This window comes from Pundamilia nyererei, unplaced genomic scaffold (genome assembly GCF_000239375.1).
Source record: "Pundamilia nyererei isolate P.nyererei 1_Seehausen unplaced genomic scaffold, PunNye1.0 scaffold00066, whole genome shotgun sequence".
Classification (NCBI taxonomy): domain Eukaryota; kingdom Metazoa; phylum Chordata; class Actinopteri; order Cichliformes; family Cichlidae; genus Pundamilia; species Pundamilia nyererei.
Window position 1 is genome coordinate 3,128,488 of NW_005187467.1, and position 21,259 is coordinate 3,149,746.

Below are 21,259 nucleotides of genomic sequence, written 5' to 3' on the forward strand. Positions count from 1 at the left end.
CCCCCCCTCTTCCCCAAATCCCACATGCATACTATCCTTTAGGGCTAAGCCCCGGGTGTATCAAATGTCTGCCTCCACCTCTGATGCTGACAACATCTTTCGATTCTACCTTTGTCGTCGACCCAGCTAGCTGCCGTTCCTCTTCATTTGAAATCTATTTACAGGCTAGTAATAGTGACACAGCTCAGTGAAGAATGACATTGGCTACACAAAAAAGTCCATATAAACCCTGTGGCTCTCACGACCACTACAATCAAACTGAGACCACAGGACCAGAGGCAGGGAATAAAAAATAAATAAATAAATAAATAAAAAAAAACTGTCATTTTATCCAGCTCTGTACAATTACAGCTGACAACTCCTAAATCCTGTAAGCTGTCCATCACATCAAATAGAGTCTGCAGCACCTGGCTGGAATGACTGTTACAACTGAAAATCTTCTCAAGGATTTAAAGCTCAGAGGTAGCTGAAGTAAGAAGGAGAAACTGGGGAGGTGTAAGAGTTATGGCTGGCACCTCAGAAACTTTGGACGTGCAGGGTTCTTGCTCAAACAAACAACACAGTCTGTGCCAAATAATTCTAACGTGCTTTATCTGTGTCCATTAGTTACTTATTTAAACAGAATACAGTCATAGAGAATACACCGCGTCTTGAATTCTAATTACCAGCAGGAATTCTCCAACAATGCTTTCCCAGATTTGTGAGAAAGTGTATTTTTTTTAGTCTTTCAAAACAAATAAGTAGCAGTCACCACTGACAGGTCTACAGTCTTCCCTTCGGAACAGTTGTGCGAGGAAAAAAGGGGAATGGCGAGTGCTGACATTGGCAGGATTAGATGGATTGCCTCCACCTCAATTACACTACTTGAACCTATTCCCATACTGAGTTTGGATATTAGCATCGGGGTCAGGGACAGACACTATGTCAGAGTACAGTATCTGTGTCAAATCTTTTTAATTAAGTGTCGGTGGGTGTGTCACTGCTTTGCTCAGCTCATAACAAAGATCCCATTCATCCTGGAGCCCTAGTAATGGGGGAGATTACTTGCTAAATCTCAGCATGTCCATCTCCCAACAGATCTAACCTCCACTGAGCTGAGCTTACATAGTGAATACCCCTACACCACCTCTAAATGTCCTTCTGCTGAGTTCGCTAAATGAATGTGCGTGTACGTGCGTGCGCATATGGTTTAACATAAAGCAGTGCATTTTGAAGCCCCAAGTGAGGTACCAGTCTCTTGATACTGCACAGTACAGCAATAATACCAGCTGCAGGAGACTAACAGCAAAATCAGATAAGCAGTTTGCCAATCCCTCATTGTGTAGATAACACGTACCCTACGTCAAAGCAAAGGAGAATGAGGGGTAAAAAAAGAAACTAATTAAAACAGAATTCACTGCTCTCGAGTCCACACTAATGGGTTTCGATTAATCATCAAACAATGGAGAGAAAAGGGGAAGAGGAAAAATCCTGTTATAGTACCCCTCTTCCTTAGTCTCTTTTTTTCTCTGTCCTTCTCCTTTCAGGTAAAAATCACCTTTGTATACTCTCTCGATACAATCGATACATCTACCTTTACGTAATTATAGGACCGAGATTTACAACAATGCCTTCGGCGCTAGCACTTTTCACTGTGGAGGCAAGATTATACAGGGATGCCTCTAGGCTTAGATCTATATAGATTTAACTTGAGAAAAAGTTACGTGTTTTGTAAATGCACTGTGTGTGGTTTGTGTTTGGAGGTTTGGGGCTAGGTTGAGGTTGCTGGTGTGATCGCTCACATGTACGATTTCTAATTGATTGCTATATTGTTGCTGGGTAATTGTGCCAAGAGAGTCGAAGTGCTGGAGATGGTTGTTAGTTGTTGTGCTATCTGACAAATGGGAGGTATTTTTAGGCCCTATTACAGCGGGAATGTCTGACTGTTTCAAGGACAAAAAAAAAAAAAAAAAAAGAAGCTCGGCATGATTTTCTTACTCTTCACAGCGTCCTGCAAAGTTAAAAAAGCATCCAAGTAGCCCAGTTTTCCTCTTTCCTTTCCTTCACATGTAATGCAGTTTTGCACTATATAAATTAAGTACCAAGCCTGCTTCTTCTTTAACAGTTTCTAGTGTATTTAGATAGGATGTCAGATGTTTTCTTGGGTGTTTTTGGTCATGGTCATAGCTTTCAGAGTAACTACGCAAGTTTGACAAGTTGCATTTAATGGTTGTTTGGATGTGCTGCTTTCACAGCTGTCACAGAAAAAGTGCTATTAATCTTAGCAGTAGTAGCTGTATTAATAGCAGAATTGCCAGAGGTGAAAGTATGCAATCAATTCATCTATTTAATAACAGGCCCAAGATGTGACGTTGCACCCTGGTGCAAAACACACAACACAGTGCTTTTTTCTGCAGTTAAATTAAATTATCAAAGGATCCCTCTTGGCTGAAAATAATATGCCTTGAATGAAAGAGATTGAAGGTTCCTGAGGAGATGAAGCCAATGCCCTAGTCCCCTCGGTGCAGATGATTTTATTTTGCCAGGTCGATGGAACTAGAAAGCAGTATTCGTTTATCTCCCCTCGTTCAGCATTCCACAGAGGCAACTCCATAGAAAAAAAAAAGAAAAAAAAAGGACTGTATCAGCCTTGAAATATATTGGATGAAATGAAACACTGGAGAATTCTGCCTCCTCCTCTCTCTCTGATCTGATGCTTTTCTCAATTCATGAAACCACTCTTTAAAGGCCATCACCATCTGATCTGTGGAAAACTCCACAGGGAGGCTTCGAGTCTCGTGTGTACTCACAGCTTCAGCATCTCTGCGCATAAGAGGGTATGATCAGGCTGATTAAAGAATCAAGGCTGAAGTGTTTGTATTTCTAGGTATGCACACGGAAAGGAGGGCATACAGCGAGAGAGAGATACACGGCTGTATATAGATTGTGTTCTTCTAGTGGCCTGGCCGTGCTGTGTTGTCGCCTCACTGACACAAATCAATAGCGACACTTCCTTAGAGCAGGATTGCAGATGTTGCCAAGTGGCAGCGGAGCTGAGAGCCCACTGACCTCTAGGCTCTCCTGCAGCTCTGTCATTTCCATCAGTGTCACAGAGCAGGTGTGTGTAGTCAGTGGAACTGTCACAGAAACATTTCATCTCAGCCCCGAGTATTTCCATCTCCGCAGTCAAATAAACACACGTTCGAGGCAAGGGGCAGCAAACATATAGAAATATGCTTGTATGTTTGGGAGAAGATGGAAATCAGATCCATAGTGCAATTTCAATGACAAAAGTCGGCTAAGATCTAGAGGGATGGGCTTCTGTGGAGGGGGCCATTAGGCTGTTGTGGGAACAATACCACTGCCATGACAGATTCAGAGCCCTTCATTGCCAGCACATAGTGAGAGATGACAGAGGATGTCAATAGCTCATTTCCATACTCAGCAGGCCAAACCCCCCATCCAGCAGCTGATTGTGCTGCTGTAAAACCTGCTACACTCCAGTGACTCACATCATTGGACTCCCCGAGACAAGATGGCCCAGAATCATCTATCTCCCAAAAAATCCCCTCCATCTTTCCCTTCCTCGTGTCCAAAACGCAAGAGACAAAATTCAATCGAGCAAACTGTGTTGCAGTTTTCTGTCCACACTAACCATGACCACAATACCAACCAGGTCCAGGATTTGTTATTCAAAATGAATACACCCTCTTTTTTTTTTTTTTTTCGGTTGAGTTTTAGGAATAAAAATTATTTACCTTCTTGAAAGATGATAATCTAGTGTGGCAAAGGCCCCTGCTGTAAGTAAAAATGATTTTCTATCACCCATCTTCCTCTATTAATACATACTTTTAATTAGCCTGCACAAGATCAATAGAGAGCATGGTGTATTTAACTTTTAGCTTACTGCTGAAAAGGTCAGCATCATAAATATCTCTCAATAAAACACAGGGAGGAAAACGCCAAAGTGGGGAACAACAGAAAGGGAGCGGAATGAGGAAGAAAGCCAGCAGACAACGATAGGGAGTCACTTGCATTGAAAAACAACAACAACAACAACAACAAAAGACTGGAAAGGAAAGACTGTGCATGAAGTAGAAGCAAGATGGGAAAGCCTAGAAAGGAAACAAGCAATCTTTTATAAACATTCTCTTCAAGTAGTAACACAGAAACACATAGAAATTACAACATGTAAAAGGACAGGCTGAAAAAAGCTGCATCCAACCTGTGATAATCACACTCATTAGAGGTTCTCTGGAGTTCCTGACTCCATGGACAACTCTGCTAAAGACTAATGAGTGCTGAATGCAATCCTTAAACCTCACTTAGAATCAATAATTCAGGAAGCTCAGGCAATTAACGCTTAACAGATTCCAGGTTTTGCTTATGAATCCCATTCGTTACCCATTAAAGTACCGAATGAGTCGAGGATGGATTTGATATCACTTTAAAACTTTTTTTTTTCTAATTTCTGTAAAGCTGAATTTTTGGGAATATGTTTGCTTTCATATCTTATTTGGCAATATAGGCCACGACTGATTGCATTTCTCAGGATGGTTGCCTGCTTTTTAAATTGCTTTTTAAATTAAATGAAATAAAGCCATCAGCTATGTTCAGGTGTTTAAGCGGGTTTTCCACTAATCACATGGCTAGAGATTTAATCCCTGGCTTCTCCACAAGTGTCCTTGGGCAAAATACTAAACAGGATGCTCCCGGTGGCTGGTGAGCACCTTGCATGACAACTGCACCTCCATTGTAAATATGTGGAAAAAGTGAACGAGACACAAAGCAGCAACGCAAAGGAGTTTGAGAATTTCTAAGAAGACCTATAAGTGCAAGCCATTTACCACTTGAATAAAGGAAAGACACAGACACAATAGAACATTGTCTCAAGCAAGCAGCAAAGCACTGTTTGTAGGGAGGGGGGGAAAAAAAGGAAAATAAGAAATACTAGTTAGAAAAAGGAGTTCAGTCAACATCTTGTGAACATTGATATGCATTCTATCTTCTCGCGTGTCCTCTTGGCCTGGAGAGGCTGAGCCACTGAATAAATATAATATAGCCGCATACGGGACAGTAACACAGCTTTCCTAGGATTAACGACTGCTATAGTGATAATTGGATTTAAATTCTGGCATTTAGGTTTTGTTCTGAAAAAGGAGATGTAGAATAGAGTTAGTATATAACCTCAACTATATAACAGTATACATTTAGATCCAGATTTAAAACACAGCTTTGGGCAATACACCTTGGATCTGCCCAATGCTGGTACATTCCCTGAAAAACAATTTAAGGTTATTTATTTATTATATCAACTTTCTAGTACATCGATTTAACATTTTAATAAACATTTTGAAAATGAAAGAAATATACTAGAAAAAAAGACCACACACAGATACTGGTGATGACCCAAATAAACAGCAAAGGTACCATTAGACTATATTAATGTAATTAATGATGTCTGTATTAAGGTTTCCATTCTATTCTTATAATATGCTGCTAATTAATGTGTCCCTAATAGAAGGGGAAAAAAGACAAAAGTTCAAATGAAAAGTTTTATGACTTCTTATGAAGTCAGTAATTAACCTCACACATCTCCACTGATGCTTTTAAAATTCGCCTAATAGTAAAGTAAGTAATGGATTACTATGGTTTAAGTGGTGACCTGGATAGATTTTAGTCAAAAACTGCGTCATTTAGCCATGTATGTAAGTTATAAACACTGCGTTGGATCTACCTAATAAAAATAATTGGAATTGGCAGAAAAGTTATTCTTGTTTAGATGTTTTACCTCCTGATACAGTATTTCTAAATGGCACAAACAACTTCTTTTGAAGTTGTTTTAATAGGAGATAGTTTTCTGTTTTTCTTACATGTATTGCTATTCATAACTCGGACTTCTCTGCTGTGCCAGTATGCATATAAAACACACGTTTTATCCATTTGATCTTTTCCTCTTTGGACTAGCAGTGTGATAGTGAAATGAAATGACTGAACTGATTAAGCTAGACAGATAAAGGCCTTACAAGCTTTGGATTGTTTAATTGTTTTTGTCATGCTGAACAATAATTTTTTTTTTTTTTTACTTCAATACAAACTAATCAAGAGAGAAAAAATAAGATGAGAGACACAAACCTATTGTAATGTAATACAATAGTCTCATTTCGAAATTTGCTCACTTTTATCAACAAGTTGAAGACACGTCCTCCTGCCGGGATAGATTTATGATGGTACTTTGGAGCTTCAATGAAAGACCAAACAAAACCTTGGAAATTAATGTGCAGAACACATTTAACCGAGTAAAATGAAAAAAAAAAATCAGATTCCATTCGGTGATAGCGCAGTGGGAGAGACTTGCAGCCCTGGAAACTGATGGGGAACATGCACATCTAAGCATCTATCTGTATTTGAACAGTTCTATACCCAGTGCATTTAGGTAGGTCACACTCTCAACAATTTAGTTATCTGTTGTTAAGATGTAGCATGCTGCATTTTTAAAGCACTACTTATTGCACAATATGGCCGGTGGGCTCACACTGTTTTTTTATTTTTTGTTCCATCTATGAATATCTGTAGCATGTACATACTGCACATAATGCATTTACTTTATTTAAAGTCTGCACCCTGTACTCCCTCTGAAGAAAGATTGCTAAATGAATGACTTCTAATACCCATCAAATGTTACTGGGGCTTTTAAAATAAACAATCCAGTCAGACCTCCTGAAGTTTGCTGTATTGTTAAAACAAAAGGGAGTCTGGCTCTCCTTGATTCATCTTTTACATTCCTGCCCACAAACAACATTCTCTGCAGGCGAGCGTAGCTTTTCTGGTGTGACAAAGGGAATTACTATGGCAGTGCCAGATAGTGTAGCTCCATTTTTCAGATCGCTGTCTGTTTGTATTTCCTTTCTGTGCCGAGGTGCCAAATGAGAGCATTACGAAGTTGCTTTTGTGTGCTTTTGCGTCTGTGGTGACCCAGTTGAATGAACAGGCAGAGGTCCAGAAAGCGGGCTCCAAACTCCTCTGCAGTCTCCCGAAAATCACTCTCAGATGGTGATTGTGCGAGTCCCCTGAAGCGTGAAAAGCATGCATGAGATCTTTTTATTTGCTCTACTTATGAAATTCCTGGTTGCTGTCAAGTCGTTGAAGAAAGATGGGACTTTATTTATGAAGTCTGCGAAACTCTCAAGATTAAATTTTCAAGGTATGCATAAGCAAAACCCATTTTACTATTTTGATTTTGCAGTACTTGCCATTTAAATTTCACACTGTCCAATATTACTCAGTTCAGGTTTTATTATTCATGATTTTATCAAGCAATAATGTCAATTCAATTCTTTCATCATACAGCGCTCTTTAAAATTGAACTATATTAAGCAATAGTTCATCCCTTTGGATGTCATCTGGAATTACGGGTTAGTTCTACTGAGTTAGTCTGATCTGAATTATCAAATACAGTAACATCAAAATACTGTAAATCAAATTGAATACAAGAACTCCACTATCAAAGACAGCAATACCTGTATTTATAATCAAGTACATACAAATATGAATACTTCTAGAAATGTATGGATGTTTATCATACTCCATTTGCCTACAAAATGAAATGTAGGTCAATTAATTGTTTACAATCTCTATTTTTATTAGTAAAGGAAAAAATTGTGCTTAGACTAAATATGATAACTATTTAGTCTTGTTCCATTACATGGTGCTGTACTATTGCTACCTGGTAGTTAAAAAAGCCAGTGTTCTCATTGCTATGATATCATACCATGCAAAAAAAATGGTAGACACACAAATAACTTTTACTGTGGTAAAGCACACAGTAAACCAATGCAACAACCTTTTTATTATCTTGTTATTATAATTATAGTGTACATTATTGCAGAGAATGTTCATCAGAGCATGACCTTCAGTGTCTGGGGCTGTTTGGAGTCAAATGTGAAGCCGCCAGCATGAGATGCTGGATTGCTGCCTTTGGATTAGGGAAGGGTTTTTTCCCTAAAGAAGTTTTACTATACTGTTCAAAAGTAATGGTATAAGGCAGCGTGACCTGGAGAGAAAGCTTGCTGTGGCTTCAGCAGCAATGCAGGTATTGTACAGGTTAGCAGAAAGGATAAGCTTTTAATCTTTTAGTTGATCTACACTCACCAATTAACATGTAGCAACTATATTGACATAATAGCATCATGCAACAGTTGCTACAGATTTCCTGGCTTCACATTCATGATGTGAGCCTTCCATTTCACCACATCCCAAAGTTGCTCTGTTATACTGGGATCTGGTGACTGTGGAGGCCATTTGAGTACACTGTAATGTTCAAGAAACTAGTTTGAGATGATCTGAGTTTTGTGACACGGTACCGTAACCTTCTGGAAACAGCCATCAGAAGATGGACACACTGTGCTCATACAGAACTGAGCATGGTTTGCTATCATTTGCTATTTCATCTAGGGTTTGAGAGTAACGAAATTTCTATTCTCTGTATGTCCTGTACATGTGGCAGAATTGACAAATAAAGTTGACTTTGACTTTGATGGTCAGTAAAAATAGGCTCAAGTGTTTAATCGATGTCTGGTTTATGCTTGGTTTGATATTCAGCAAGTTTTTCACCATGTCTGCATGGCAAATATAGACAAATAGGTCACCTTGAGATTGACTGATTAGATATTTGTTCTATTGAGCAGTTGAAAAGATATACCTAACAAAGTGCCCAGTGAGTGTATGTTCCAGTCCTAACCTGCTCTCACGAGCTCTAGGTAGTGTTTGAAAGAGTGAGATCAAGCAGACAAAATTTGTGATAACTGTGCTAAGGCTTAGAGATAGGGTGAGGAGCTTGTAGATGCAGATGGAGCTCAGAGTAAATCTGTTGCAAGACCCAGACTTCACTGGATTTTATACATCTCATCTCACCCCAATGTTCCTAGGAAGTAGGATGTCTGAAACCCCCTGTATAGCCTTTACACCCAGGACCCAGCCAGGGATAAGTGGTAGAAAACAAATGGAACAATGGGGTGTAATGAATGGATGAAAAAAAAAAAACCCCATCAGGCTAAAAGTAATTAAGTTATATTTCTCAGTTGTGGCTATAAGATTGAAACTATATTTGTTGACATATTGTCAACTAGTAAAATGACCTTTGGGGTCCAAAATAAGTTCCAGTCAGATCTAGAACTAAATCATTTGTATTTTTTAATTAAGCATTTGAAATTACTGTAAGTGGTACACATAGTATATGTTGACTAATTTTCTTTGTGTCCTTAGCTGTATCTACAGCAGATAAGGACATACTGTTTAAACATATGCTCCCTTGTCTGAGCACCGCAAGTACAGGATAATGTGATTCAGGTTTTCAGTTTCCCTCCTAAACACGAATTTGTTATTTTCCAGTTTCCTTCTGCTTTTAAGTGTTTTATTAGCAAACCACACACACACACAGAATATTAAAAATTATACACACTCCACAAACACACAAGTTTTTTTCCACTTTCTATTTTTTACTACTAATTAGGAATAAAAGACTTACCCAGCTGATTGTTGTGAATGACGTGCAAATCATCCTGGCTCTGAAAAGACAGAGAGACTTTTTAATAATTCAAATTGCAGTCTTCAAATAATGACCCACATACATTCTCTTCTTTGTTTTAACATATCATGTAAAAAGTGTCAAAATATGAATTGTGTGAAAATCTTTTTTTTTTCTTTTGCAAAATACTCCATTTCCTCTCGCTAATCACTAATTAAGACTTAGTGATACTAAATATGGAATCCCCTACAGGATATTTGGAAATATAATGGGCGACACCCCACGTCATTAGCCCATCCTAATTGTGTGGGTTTTGTGCCTGCAGCATTAAGCTCTGTGCATGAGGCTCAATTAAGGCATTCTGCACTGTTCCACCTCCAGAGCTGTCAGCACTGGCTGCAGACCATGGAAGGATGAGTAAATCAATCACAAGCCAGGGAAACTTTGAAGAGCTGTCTTTCACCTCTATCTTTCAGAGTAAAATTTTTCAGTCTTGGGGAAGATTGCATGAATGTCTGAGTTGTGCCTGTTTCCAGAACTCTAGACCGAGAGCTGCAGAGTATTAATAGATAATGACAAACCAAACCCTTTTTTGATTTATGACTTCCTCTAGACTAACAATCATTTCACTGGCAAGCTGTTGCAGCCTTCAGATAGCTTAACTAAGTCATAAATTCACTGTCGGTGGGTGTGGTACAGCGGTTACAGGGATTCACAGTAGTTTGGTGGCATTTGCAAGAAGCAGGCTACATATAAATGTGCTATCTCAGCACATTTACAAACTAACAATTTCTAGATTAGAGAACAGCCCATTAATTTACCCACTTTCCTCCTGAACACCTTCCTATAACTGTTGTGAGTACACATTTATTTTTGTGGTGTGCACGTTTCCTGCACGTCCCCTCTGTTAATTGACCAAATCTCAAAATTGAGCATTTGACATGAGATGTAATAAACTGGAAAAACAAACAAAAAAAAAAAAACTGGCATCCATAACGCCATTAACACAGCAGTGATTTGTGCATGTGTGATGCTCTCTGTCTTTTCCTATTTTTTCAGGTGATCAGAGTTAGAGGCAATATATGCACAGGCAGACAAGATCATATCAGGGTGATTTGATTCAGTGGGTACATCAGCTTAATTGGACTCAGTAGCATTAGTCATGCCCACAAGGCTTCTGTCTCATCTTATCAGACATTACTCGTTTGAAATCATTTCGTTAGCTGAAGAGAGAAGGCACCTAAGGAAAAAAAAGCATCTCATAAGCCAGGAGAATCTGACTTGTTATCAGATAATTAGTCTTATAAAATCTCTTCAACTTGAAAATATAGCAGGTTATTATGGAAGAGAAACTACTCAAAAAGTGGAGGTATGAATTAAAGGGGTGTAGAAATTGCTATATATATATATGGTGGTTGTGACAGAGGCGTGCCACATGCTTTTCACTCCGTCTCTCCCAGCACAACTTCACTCTGGGGCACAGAAGAAACAGTAAATCACTGCACTGTGACTACAAGGAAAAAATAAATCAAGACACCCATTATGACGAATTACCTGCTCTGTCAAACATTGCCAATTATATTGATTGTATGTGTACAAATGTTTGTGTGTATATAATGTGCACATGAAAATGATTTTTACACAAGCCTTAACAAGGCCTGATGCTTTGTGACACACTTTAATGAGAAATGTCAAAATAGACCCTGTACCCCTACACCAATCTAAATCATTTTGTAATGTTGTGTCTTTTTTCCATTTTAAATCAGTTATTTTGTTATGAACTCTTGTAATACAATCTGTGTTGAGTCAGAAAAAAAGGAGCCTCCTCATTTATTTTATGTAGACCACTGTTTTGGCACAGCGGGGCTCCTGACGCAGCTGCCTCTGGCCACAAATATTGCAAAAAAAAAGAAAATCCACTGGGTCATCTGACAGCAAAAGCTGAACATTTCCAACACATCATCATCATCCAGCGAGGGACTGTTTTGACTGTTCAATCACATGCAAGAGCACGTTCTTGGCATATTCCTTTTCTCAGTTACCGATCTCTTGTAGTGACGGGGTAGAAATTGTTGCTGGTACAGCTTCCTAGAATCATGTGCTATTGCACTGTGAAACAGCTGCACAGCATTTTACCCTCTGTTTAGCCTTCAAACTCAGCTCCATTACTCAACAAGGAATTTTCGGCTCACATTTCATCTTCTCACCTGCACACGCTGTAAACTCTTTGTGCTTATTTATACAATGTTATTTTCAGCTCTAACACCTGCTTAAGCTACCTGATGTACTTTCTTGATGCATTTTCTTTTATTCGCTTACTTCAGCAAGACATTGCTTTAAACACGATTATTTTTACATAGAGTATCTATTAACCTCCAGTGAATGGTGGATTTTCAAAAAAGTAAAAAACACAACAAAGTTATGTCAAATAATCTTCATTTAGCATAGAAAACCCCAAAACACTAAGCAGAATGAGAAAACAACATGCCAGACGTTAAAATCTGAATCTTTTTCTGTTTGTTTTTTTTCTTATACTACTTATAGGCGCATTGCCATCGCATTGCGTTTTATCTCTTATCAATTGACACATTAAAAAAAAAAAAAATAGTTGACAGAATGAAAATGAAACCTCAGTGAAGCTTCAGCTCCACTGAGAAAAACAAAAACAAAACAAAAAACCTACCAATAAATACAGGCATCAAAACATCAAATCTATGTAGGACAGAGAAGGGGAATATAAAGTATATTAAAAAAAAACAAACTCTTAACTGAAACTATGAAAAGCATAAAATGTCAGATTTCTATCATGTTTTGAATATGAGGTCTGACTTTTTGTTTTTAATTACTTCATTTTGTTTAGCTCTCTTCTACTGCAAAGGTTTAATGCCACCTCACTGCTGAAATAGAAGTTGGAAAGCAGTCAGTACAATGTGCCGTGAGTTTCATTTTCTTTTGAAGGTTGTTTTTTTTTTTTCAAGCTTGTGCAGATTGATCAAATTCTGGGTTGTTGATGTTGAACTGGACTTTTTCTTTCAAAGACGTCATATTATGCTTTTCTTGAGTGTATTTTACATATTGTTTCTGCATGTATAGAATGGTACAAGGTTAGAAGTCTATAACAAAGAGGATTATTTTCTCCCACAGAAAATGAATTTAATTTTAATCCATTACTGATGGCATCATAACATATGAGATATATTGCAATATATTACAATATTTAAATGTGTGGCTATAAATTAGAAGTCATAGTCATGAGATTAAAATGATATGATGGTTTTATAAAGTGTTACGGGTGCATAAATATTAAAAATGGCCCATTTTGGTAGGTGGTTGCCAGGCAACATGATTGTGTCATTATATTTAATGCATAATTCAGGTTTTTTCAATACAAATGAATTGTTACTGTTGTGAAATTAAAATGATGTAATGCTTTAATAAAATGTAAAACATTATTCATTTTAGCCTGTTGGTAGGTGGTTTGACATCATAATATCTGATATAGATAAGAACCTTCAGGGACCTAACATGTACCTGTGTGCCAAGTGTGGTTGCTGAAGTCTGGATTGTGTAACAAGAGTTGTGTGGACCAAACATACAGACAAACATTTTGTGTATTACAGTGAGATGCCTGCTTACTAGTTAGAACAGAGAATGAGCAGAGCAAGCGCAATTTTCTTCAAAACAAATTCCTGATTTATGCGGAGCAAAGAATCAGTGATTAAAATTACGTTTCAACACTGTTACCCGCGTTTTTACTGTCTTCTCTCAAAGGCTGCTGCCTGAACCAGGCATAGTTCAGTGTTGGATTTGTGCAGCAGTTCCCTGGTCTGCAAAAATCAGAAAAGAAGGCATTACATAATGGATAGCTGGCTGACCAATCAAAGCAGACTAGGTTTAATACGGAGGCTTTAGAGAGAAAGAACATAAAACAAAGCGTTTCCGACAAACGGTGAAGTGAAGTGCTGCATGCACGGTAAGAATAAAAAAAGTTTTTTCAAATAGGAAGTGATGTCAACCAATTCCAGAAAACCTCCAGAATAAATTTATGAACCTACAAAAGAGCATATTGTGGCCTCTTTACAAGCTTGATCTATTACCTGCATGTAAACAACATGGAAATAAAATCTGCTTCAACAACAAATTTATATGGCGAAGAAATGAGTCATTGGATTTTACCTAAAATTCCTTTTAAAGCCATCTCTTTGGTTTCACTTCATAAAATCCCTGGGTGACACAAGGGCTACAAATCTTTCTTTGGGAAATGATCTCATATTCCACGCCAGAGTGAACTCACGTCAGGTCTCATATCATTTTTACTATTACTGAGAGATTAATTAGTCTCAGCTCACAGAATCCGGCTCTTCTTAGCCTTCTATACTTTTGCACGCAGGTAAGGCTCTTCCTAATCCCATCTGACAGCAGGCTGTCTGCCATTTGCAGCAGGAATCAGACACCCATTGGTGTTAAAAAGAAATTGCTGAGAGTCTATACTGTCCATCTGAAGGGGTTAGTTTCACCATCCCTTGAGCGCTTTTGATCTAAGACACCACAACACTGATGCAGACAGACAGAAAGATTGTGCCTCGTGTAGTGTAACCTTAGAACAAAGGCAGCACCGCAGTAAAGGTACTCAGAGGTGTACATGTGTAAACTGAAGAACGATCCTCAGCCTACCTAATGCGATTGTTACGTAATCAAGGACACCGCAATGACAACCTTTTGATCCCTGCCTTTTATTTGGATGCTCTTCACATACACACAAAGACGAGTTCCCGGCCCTGTTACGGCTCTCAGTCCCCGAGGACACAGACGCTTCACTGACATGAGTGACCCGTCAGGTCAGATTAGATTTCTGTTTACTGATGGCAAGCATGTTTCAAGGTTGCAGGATTTTCTGGATTTTGACATGTGGAAAATGTGTGATGTTCAGAGAAGCTGATGTCTAGAAGGACTCTGAGCACCTTAAGAATGTGAAAGGTTGGAGATTATATTGGTCTATATTTGTGTTAAAGCTGGGTTCTTGTGTTTTTGTGTAATTTTACACAAAATTATAAAAAAAACGTTCAGAGTATTACAACTAAAGTAGTATAAAAGGAAATATTGTGTTTAGGCTTTGGCCAATCTGACAACTTTTATACTAGATACAGTGATGCAAAGCAGAACACATTCACCAAAAATCTGCATGCAAAGTCTTAGTATGCATATGCCTGTGCTTTGTGTAGCTGGAATGGTTTAGAACAGCGAGTAGGAACTAGTTCCAGGAGGGCTGTCTATTTTAAAATTGCAGCTTTAACTATAAATTAAGATGATTCCAAATTGTCACCTTCATTTTATGGATGCTTTTAGAGCTATTGAGCGGTTTAAGAATCAAAACGTCTTTCATATCCCTCCCCAATTTTAGGGTGTCCAGAGAACTGACAGATTAAAATTTTATTCTCTGCCAATTTTTCACACAAGCAAAACTGCTAATGTGTAATGACTTAATGAGTTAAAACGTCTCCTGTCTCGACATTAGGAAGCTATTCTTTTCAGGTTTTCTTCCTAGCCCTTTTCAGCATTTTGTTGACAGCAGTTGAAAAGTATCATATCAGGCCATAGACATTGCTGTTACTGATGCCAAAAATTAGTAAGCACATGCATGTTATGATGTTCCATAGAAGCATTTCAAATAAGAAGGAAAGACAAATGTCTTGGTCAACACCTCCCATGGAAGCGATACTGATCAACCATTCACTTAATATTTATTACTATTAAAATAAAAGTCAAATTTCAACAGACAGCAAGGTGACATCCTTAAGTGTCTGGCACTAATAAATAAGAATGACAAAACCTAGAATACATGAAGTTATATGCACTAATATAAAAACATAAAAGATGCATATTTTCACATTTCAGATGTTGCTTGACATTTATTTATTCTGGGTTTTCTTTCATATGATGGCTCATGTGGTTAATCAACAAATAGTTTGAGCTCAAGAAAGACAAAACACAACAATGAATTCATGCAACAAATATTGCCTACATAGCCAAAGCCAAATAAAGCTTTCTCCTCTGAGCCACGGAGCTCTGTCGTCGTCCAAAAAATATTAAACATGTCAGTGAGTCACCAGTGATCCACCTGCACTGGCTGACATGTTCTTTGCTTATGATAAACACGCTGTGGTTTATCTTGAGTTAGTCCCACATGCACCATCCTTCTGCAATACATTCTAAATATGCACCACATGAAAATGAAAGTAGACCTTAACACAGGTGCTTCTAATTCCTGTTTGAGCTACATTTGCAAAAAGCTAAAGTGCCCAGCTCTTCAATGAAATTATTCAACTTTTATGAAAAATGATACTATAATTACTTGTGACGTGTTTGTACTTAGTGGGAACCACTGGGTTTGGATCACAGAAGAAGTAGCAGAAGCAGTCAAAGTACAAAGAGACTGAAATGAAAGCGCCTACACAGCAATTCGTTATTTATTGCAAACATTAAGTAATATGAATGTTATAAACTAAATTATAGTCGGAGGACATATCTCACAAACAGGCCTTCTGCTTTCACAAGACTTTTTGCTGTTTTTTTTTTACTTTCTCCCACAATGCCACCATTGTCAGGTTGATGAGTGCTTCCATTCATGCACCATTTGTATTGGTCTGTTGCAATACAGTGGAAGAAATAATTATTTGATCGCCTGCTGAATTAGCAAATTTGCTCACTCACAAACAAATGAGCAGTCTCTATTTTTATGGTTATTTCATTTTAATGGAGAGAGAGAAAACATCAACACATTGCAAAAAAGACATAAATTGAGTGAAATAAGAATTTTAATCCCCGAGCAAAACACGACTTCATATTTGCCAACCCTTGTTGGAAAGCACAGCAGCCAGATATTCCTGGTAGTTTGTCACCAGTTTTGCATACATATTGGGAGGCATTTTGGCGCTCATCTTTATAGAAATTCTCTAAATCCTTTAGTTTTCTTGGCTGCCAAATGGCAACCTGAACATTCGGCTCCATCAACAGATTTTTCTATAGGATTGAGGTCTGGAGATTGTCTGACCACTCCATGACTTTGGGTGCTTCTTCTTTAGCTACGCCTGGTATGTTTTGGGTCACTTTCATGTTGGCAGACCCATCCATAACCCATCTTTTAATGTTCTGGCTGAAGGAAAGAGGTTCTTGTTAAAGAGTCCACAGCACATGGCTTTGTCAATTGGCTTCTAAGTGATGAAGTCATCCTCCATGCCTGACTGTGGATTTGGTGTTCTTTGGGTCACACTCAGTATTTCTCTTGCTCCAATCATGGCAGGTTGAGTTGATGCCAAATAGCATTATTTTGGTTTCATCTGACCACAGTAATTTCTCAAAAGCCCGCTTGGACTCAGTAATTCACTGGCAAATTTAAGACAGACTTGTACATGTGCCTACTTGAGCCGGCGACCTTGCGAGTGCTGCAAGATTTAAATCTATTATGGTGTAGTGTGTCACCAATAGTGTTCTTGGTGACTGTGTTCCAACTGCCTCTGAATCATTAACAAGCTCCTCCCATGTAGTTTCTGGGTGATCCACCAGCTTCTTATGGTCATCTACATTCCATGAAGCAAGATCTAGCATGGAGCTCCACCTCTTTGTATTTCTTCCTTTTCCAAATAATCATACCAAGAGTTGTCACTTCCCCATCCATGGCTGCTCAGCCATGGAAACCCATTCCACGAAGCTCTCTGTACAGTGTTCTTAGGCGTGAATGTGAAGGCCCGCATGTAGTTTGGAGGTCTGTAGTGTCTGACTCTGGCTAAAGTTGCCGACCTCTGTACTCATGCGCCTTAGCTTTAGCTGAACTTGCTCTGTGATTTTACGTGGCCTAATACTTTGCGGCTGACGTGCTGTTGTTCCCATTCGCTTCCACTTTGTTATAATACCACTAAAAGTTCTCTGTAAAATATTTAGTAGTGATGGAATTTCACAACTGGATGTGTTGCACTTGCCCAGTACCACACTGGAATTCACTCAGCTCCTGAGAGGAACCCATTTTTCACAAATGTTTGCAGTCTGCATGCCTATGTGCTTGATTTTATACACTTGTGGCCATGGAAGTGATTGGAACACCTCATTTCAATGATTTGGATGGGTGAGTGAATATGATTGATTGATTATAATCTGTATGCCATAAGGGAGCCAGAACTTCAATGACATTCAAACCATGACTCAAGTCAATTCATCTTTTATATAATGTATTTTCAAATGGATAGATGGATAGATAAATGAACTGATGGATGATATTTTTTCTGGATTTTTGATTAATATTCTGACTCTCTGAAACTACCATAAAAATTAGAGACTGTTTATTTCTTTGGAAGTGAGCAAACTTAGAAATTTAGCAGGGGATCAAACAATGATTGTCTCAACTGTACATATGGTTTAGTAACTATAACACTGTATAGACCAAAGACTATCAATCTAAGCAATGTTTGAGCCATTTTGAGTAAAAATATTTATATCGAACCAAAAACATATCTAAGCCTTACAATGAATCTTCTGACACATTTTCATTACATTAATAGCATATTTTTTGTTGCATTTGCTAAATTACAGAGCTAAAAAGTATATATGTTTTTTTTTTAACTTTCAGTATTATTTTAATATCAAAAAAGGGGAATAAAACTGGAGCAAAAAAAAAAAAAGATGTTGTTATTTCGATTCTTCTAATGTGACAACATTTGCAATAATATAATGACAGAAAGATCTTCTCTCTGCTTCTGCATCAAATAGAAGTAGAAGAAGTCAAATCACCGGGACTACCATGAGAGATTCACTTGATGTAGATTTGTTCTGAAAGCCCTGGTACTTAAGAAGGCACAGGCAAAGTGTATAGGGAGATTTAAAGCAGGCTGTTGTTAGCTAATACTGAGGGTATATCACTGCATGCACCCTTAATCATTTTTACAATTCAGCTAACCAAAATAAATGTAAGTAAGTAATTATATGCATCAAATCAAGTAACTCTAAAATGTAATTAACTGGCATAAAGTTATAGCTGTATCCCTAGCAACAAGCATCATGGATTCGATTAAGAACAAGCTTTATTAACAATCCAAAGTAAAAGTAAGAATGAAAGAATGATGCCACTGAATATAAATTTCACATTTGCAAGGTAATGAATTTAGGATGTTAAATTACAAAGGGATTAATATTTAACTCCTGCAAGCCGGGTTTAATTTTTTTTCTTTTTTTCCTTTTCTTTTCTAGAGACACCGGTCGAGTCTGAAAAGGGGCCTTTCTTGTCAAAAACACAGCACCGATTTACTGAGCTAATAGTAGAAGTGCATTGTTGATTAATCTTTCCATAGGTGACCCGCTGTGTTGGTTTTTGCCCCTGCCTCCTTACCCGAACTGATATTGAAATATCAGGATGAGTCTTTTTTTTTTTTTTTTCTCATGCTACAGAGTTTAAGGTGCATTTTTTTCCCCAAACATACACAGTATTTAACTCCTAAACTTTTCCGGAGATTTGGCTCGTCTTATTTGGCAATAATACCGATCTATTGTGTTATTATTCATTTTTTCTTCTATTTCTCACGCAGTGAAATAGTTCAACGAGGGCACTTTTGCTTAGTTTGAAGACTGTTCTCTGAGGGATTTAGCTTTGCTTTTCTAAGCACTGGAGAACTGTTGCCAACACAGACGACCAGACAGCACAAAATTGTTGACAGTGGTCCAAATCTGGTTGCCTGGGGCAATGGGCAGCCGTTACTGTCAAGGCCTGCTGTGTAGGTTATTCAGGGTCACACTATGTTCCGTGGCCTCTTCATAACATGCCTGATAAATGTTTTCGACAAAATTTTACCAATCAATATTTAGAAAATGAGATCAGTCACACAGGACTACACATTTCTCTTTATTATTTTAACCAACTCTTATGTATCTAACAGGTAGACCTACTTTATACCAGTAGGCCTACATACATTAAGTTGTTTCTCAGCCAGTGCATTTTACACATGTTATTTATACCAAGACAAAAATGGTTAGACAGACTCTAGTTTAACATATTTTTCCTTCCATTTTCTGCGATGTCTGCTACACATAATCCCCTTGTGTCTGTGTTTACATTCATCCAATGAGCTGATACACTTCTGCAACGTTTCTCTCTGTAACATCCATTCATTACCAACAGTAAGAGTTGTGGCAGCTGGTCAGGCCGGGTGGGAAAGGTGGTGGGCGGCACAGCTTTGTGAAACGGGAAGATGGAACAGCCATATGAGACTGTGGATGTTTGTATCACTGATTAGGTCTTAGTTTTGGAACCATTACAATCCTAATGATTGTGGCCTATATCTCGGCATAAATTAATCAGAATATTGTTAGTCCTCTGATGACATAGATGGAGGCCTTGTTTCTGCACAGCTAATTAAAACTCCCCATTTTAAACCATGTCTGGATAAAGCAAAAATGACACCATTTGATCAAAGGCAGATGGTCACAGTAACAACCACACAGCAGCCAGCTACACACAAGAGGCACAGACTAAAGACAACAACCCACATTAACTTTCATACAAAACTCTCCTTCTTATCTTACTTACAAACAAGAATACTACTTATCTTAGCCCCAGCTTGTTCCTCTCAAGGCATACTTGCCATTTGGAAAAAAAAAAAACCCAGAGGACCATTTAAAACACTTTCCACTGTTATTAAGAGTAACTAGATGAAGATATGTGGGCTTCTATTTAACAGCAGTGTTGTATTTTCTTTTAATCATACTTACTGATTAATTAGCTTTTGAAGAAAGCATGGCTACTGATTGATGGAACATTAAAGCTATTTTTGGCTGCTTCCCTATAGGGCTGGGCTATATCATACCGTTCACGGTAATACCGGTGTAATTTTGGGCAAGGATAGGAAAATGAAATATCGCGATAGAATATGGGTAAAACGCGCATGTGCAGTACCTATGTTTACATACGCACATGGCGGCGATGGAGAATGAGAAGAGCGAAAGTGGATCGTTAAATGAAACGGATGAACCAGAATTGGTTTGTAAAATGGCTGCAACTTCAGTGGTGTGGAACTGGTTTAGCTTTCGTCCGTCAGATATACAACAAAGCACTATTTTTGGTAGAGCATGCTAGCGGGCCATCGTTATTAACCGTATTGTTTGGAAAATACAGCACACTTAAAATCAATCCTTTGATTTTTCTGAAAATCTACAGTGCGTGCCCTTTATGTATGAATTCTGGTTATGTTTACTGACCTCGAAACAATTTTATGTTGTACACGGCGCTCGAAAATCTGTCAAATGTTTTAGTACGACTTTGCTAAGCTACGAACCCACACCGCTTGATGGATTGTCGGAGCATTATGGCTATATTAGGCAGGCGCCTCGCGGAGTGATACGTACTGTGCTTCAACATAATATTACTGTACTGGGTGTGTATAACCTCTTTTTAGGTTTTGTTGATATTATACATGGTTATGCTGAGGATATTTTGGCCAATTTCCACTGGAAATGCCTTTTGGTTAAACTGTCAGCAAGGAATTTGCACTGCTACATTTTTATATAACTTTAATGCACATAAAAAACAGCTGCTTGTTTAAGTGAAAATACATTATTAGTGCAAAAACCCCATCAAAGTTGTGGAGTTGTAAAGTATTTTGTCTAGTGTCAATTATATCGTCAGTTATATCGTTATCGCAAATAATAATAATAATAATAATAATAATAATAATAATAATAATAATGGATTGGATTTATATAGCACTTTTCAAG

The 21,259-nt window shown here is 38.0% G+C and overlaps 1 protein-coding gene across 1 annotated transcript in view; it reads right to left on the minus strand.

Moving 5' to 3' along the window:
• b3glcta (beta 3-glucosyltransferase a) overlaps positions 1 to 21,259 on the minus strand; it is a 75,185-nt gene that overhangs the window by 34,284 nt on the left and 19,642 nt on the right. Inside the window, exon 3 of the mRNA XM_005736036.1 lies at positions 9,506 to 9,545. Within this exon, the coding sequence (XP_005736093.1) occupies positions 9,506 to 9,545 (40 nt within the window). The remainder of the gene's footprint in view (positions 1 to 9,505; positions 9,546 to 21,259) is intronic.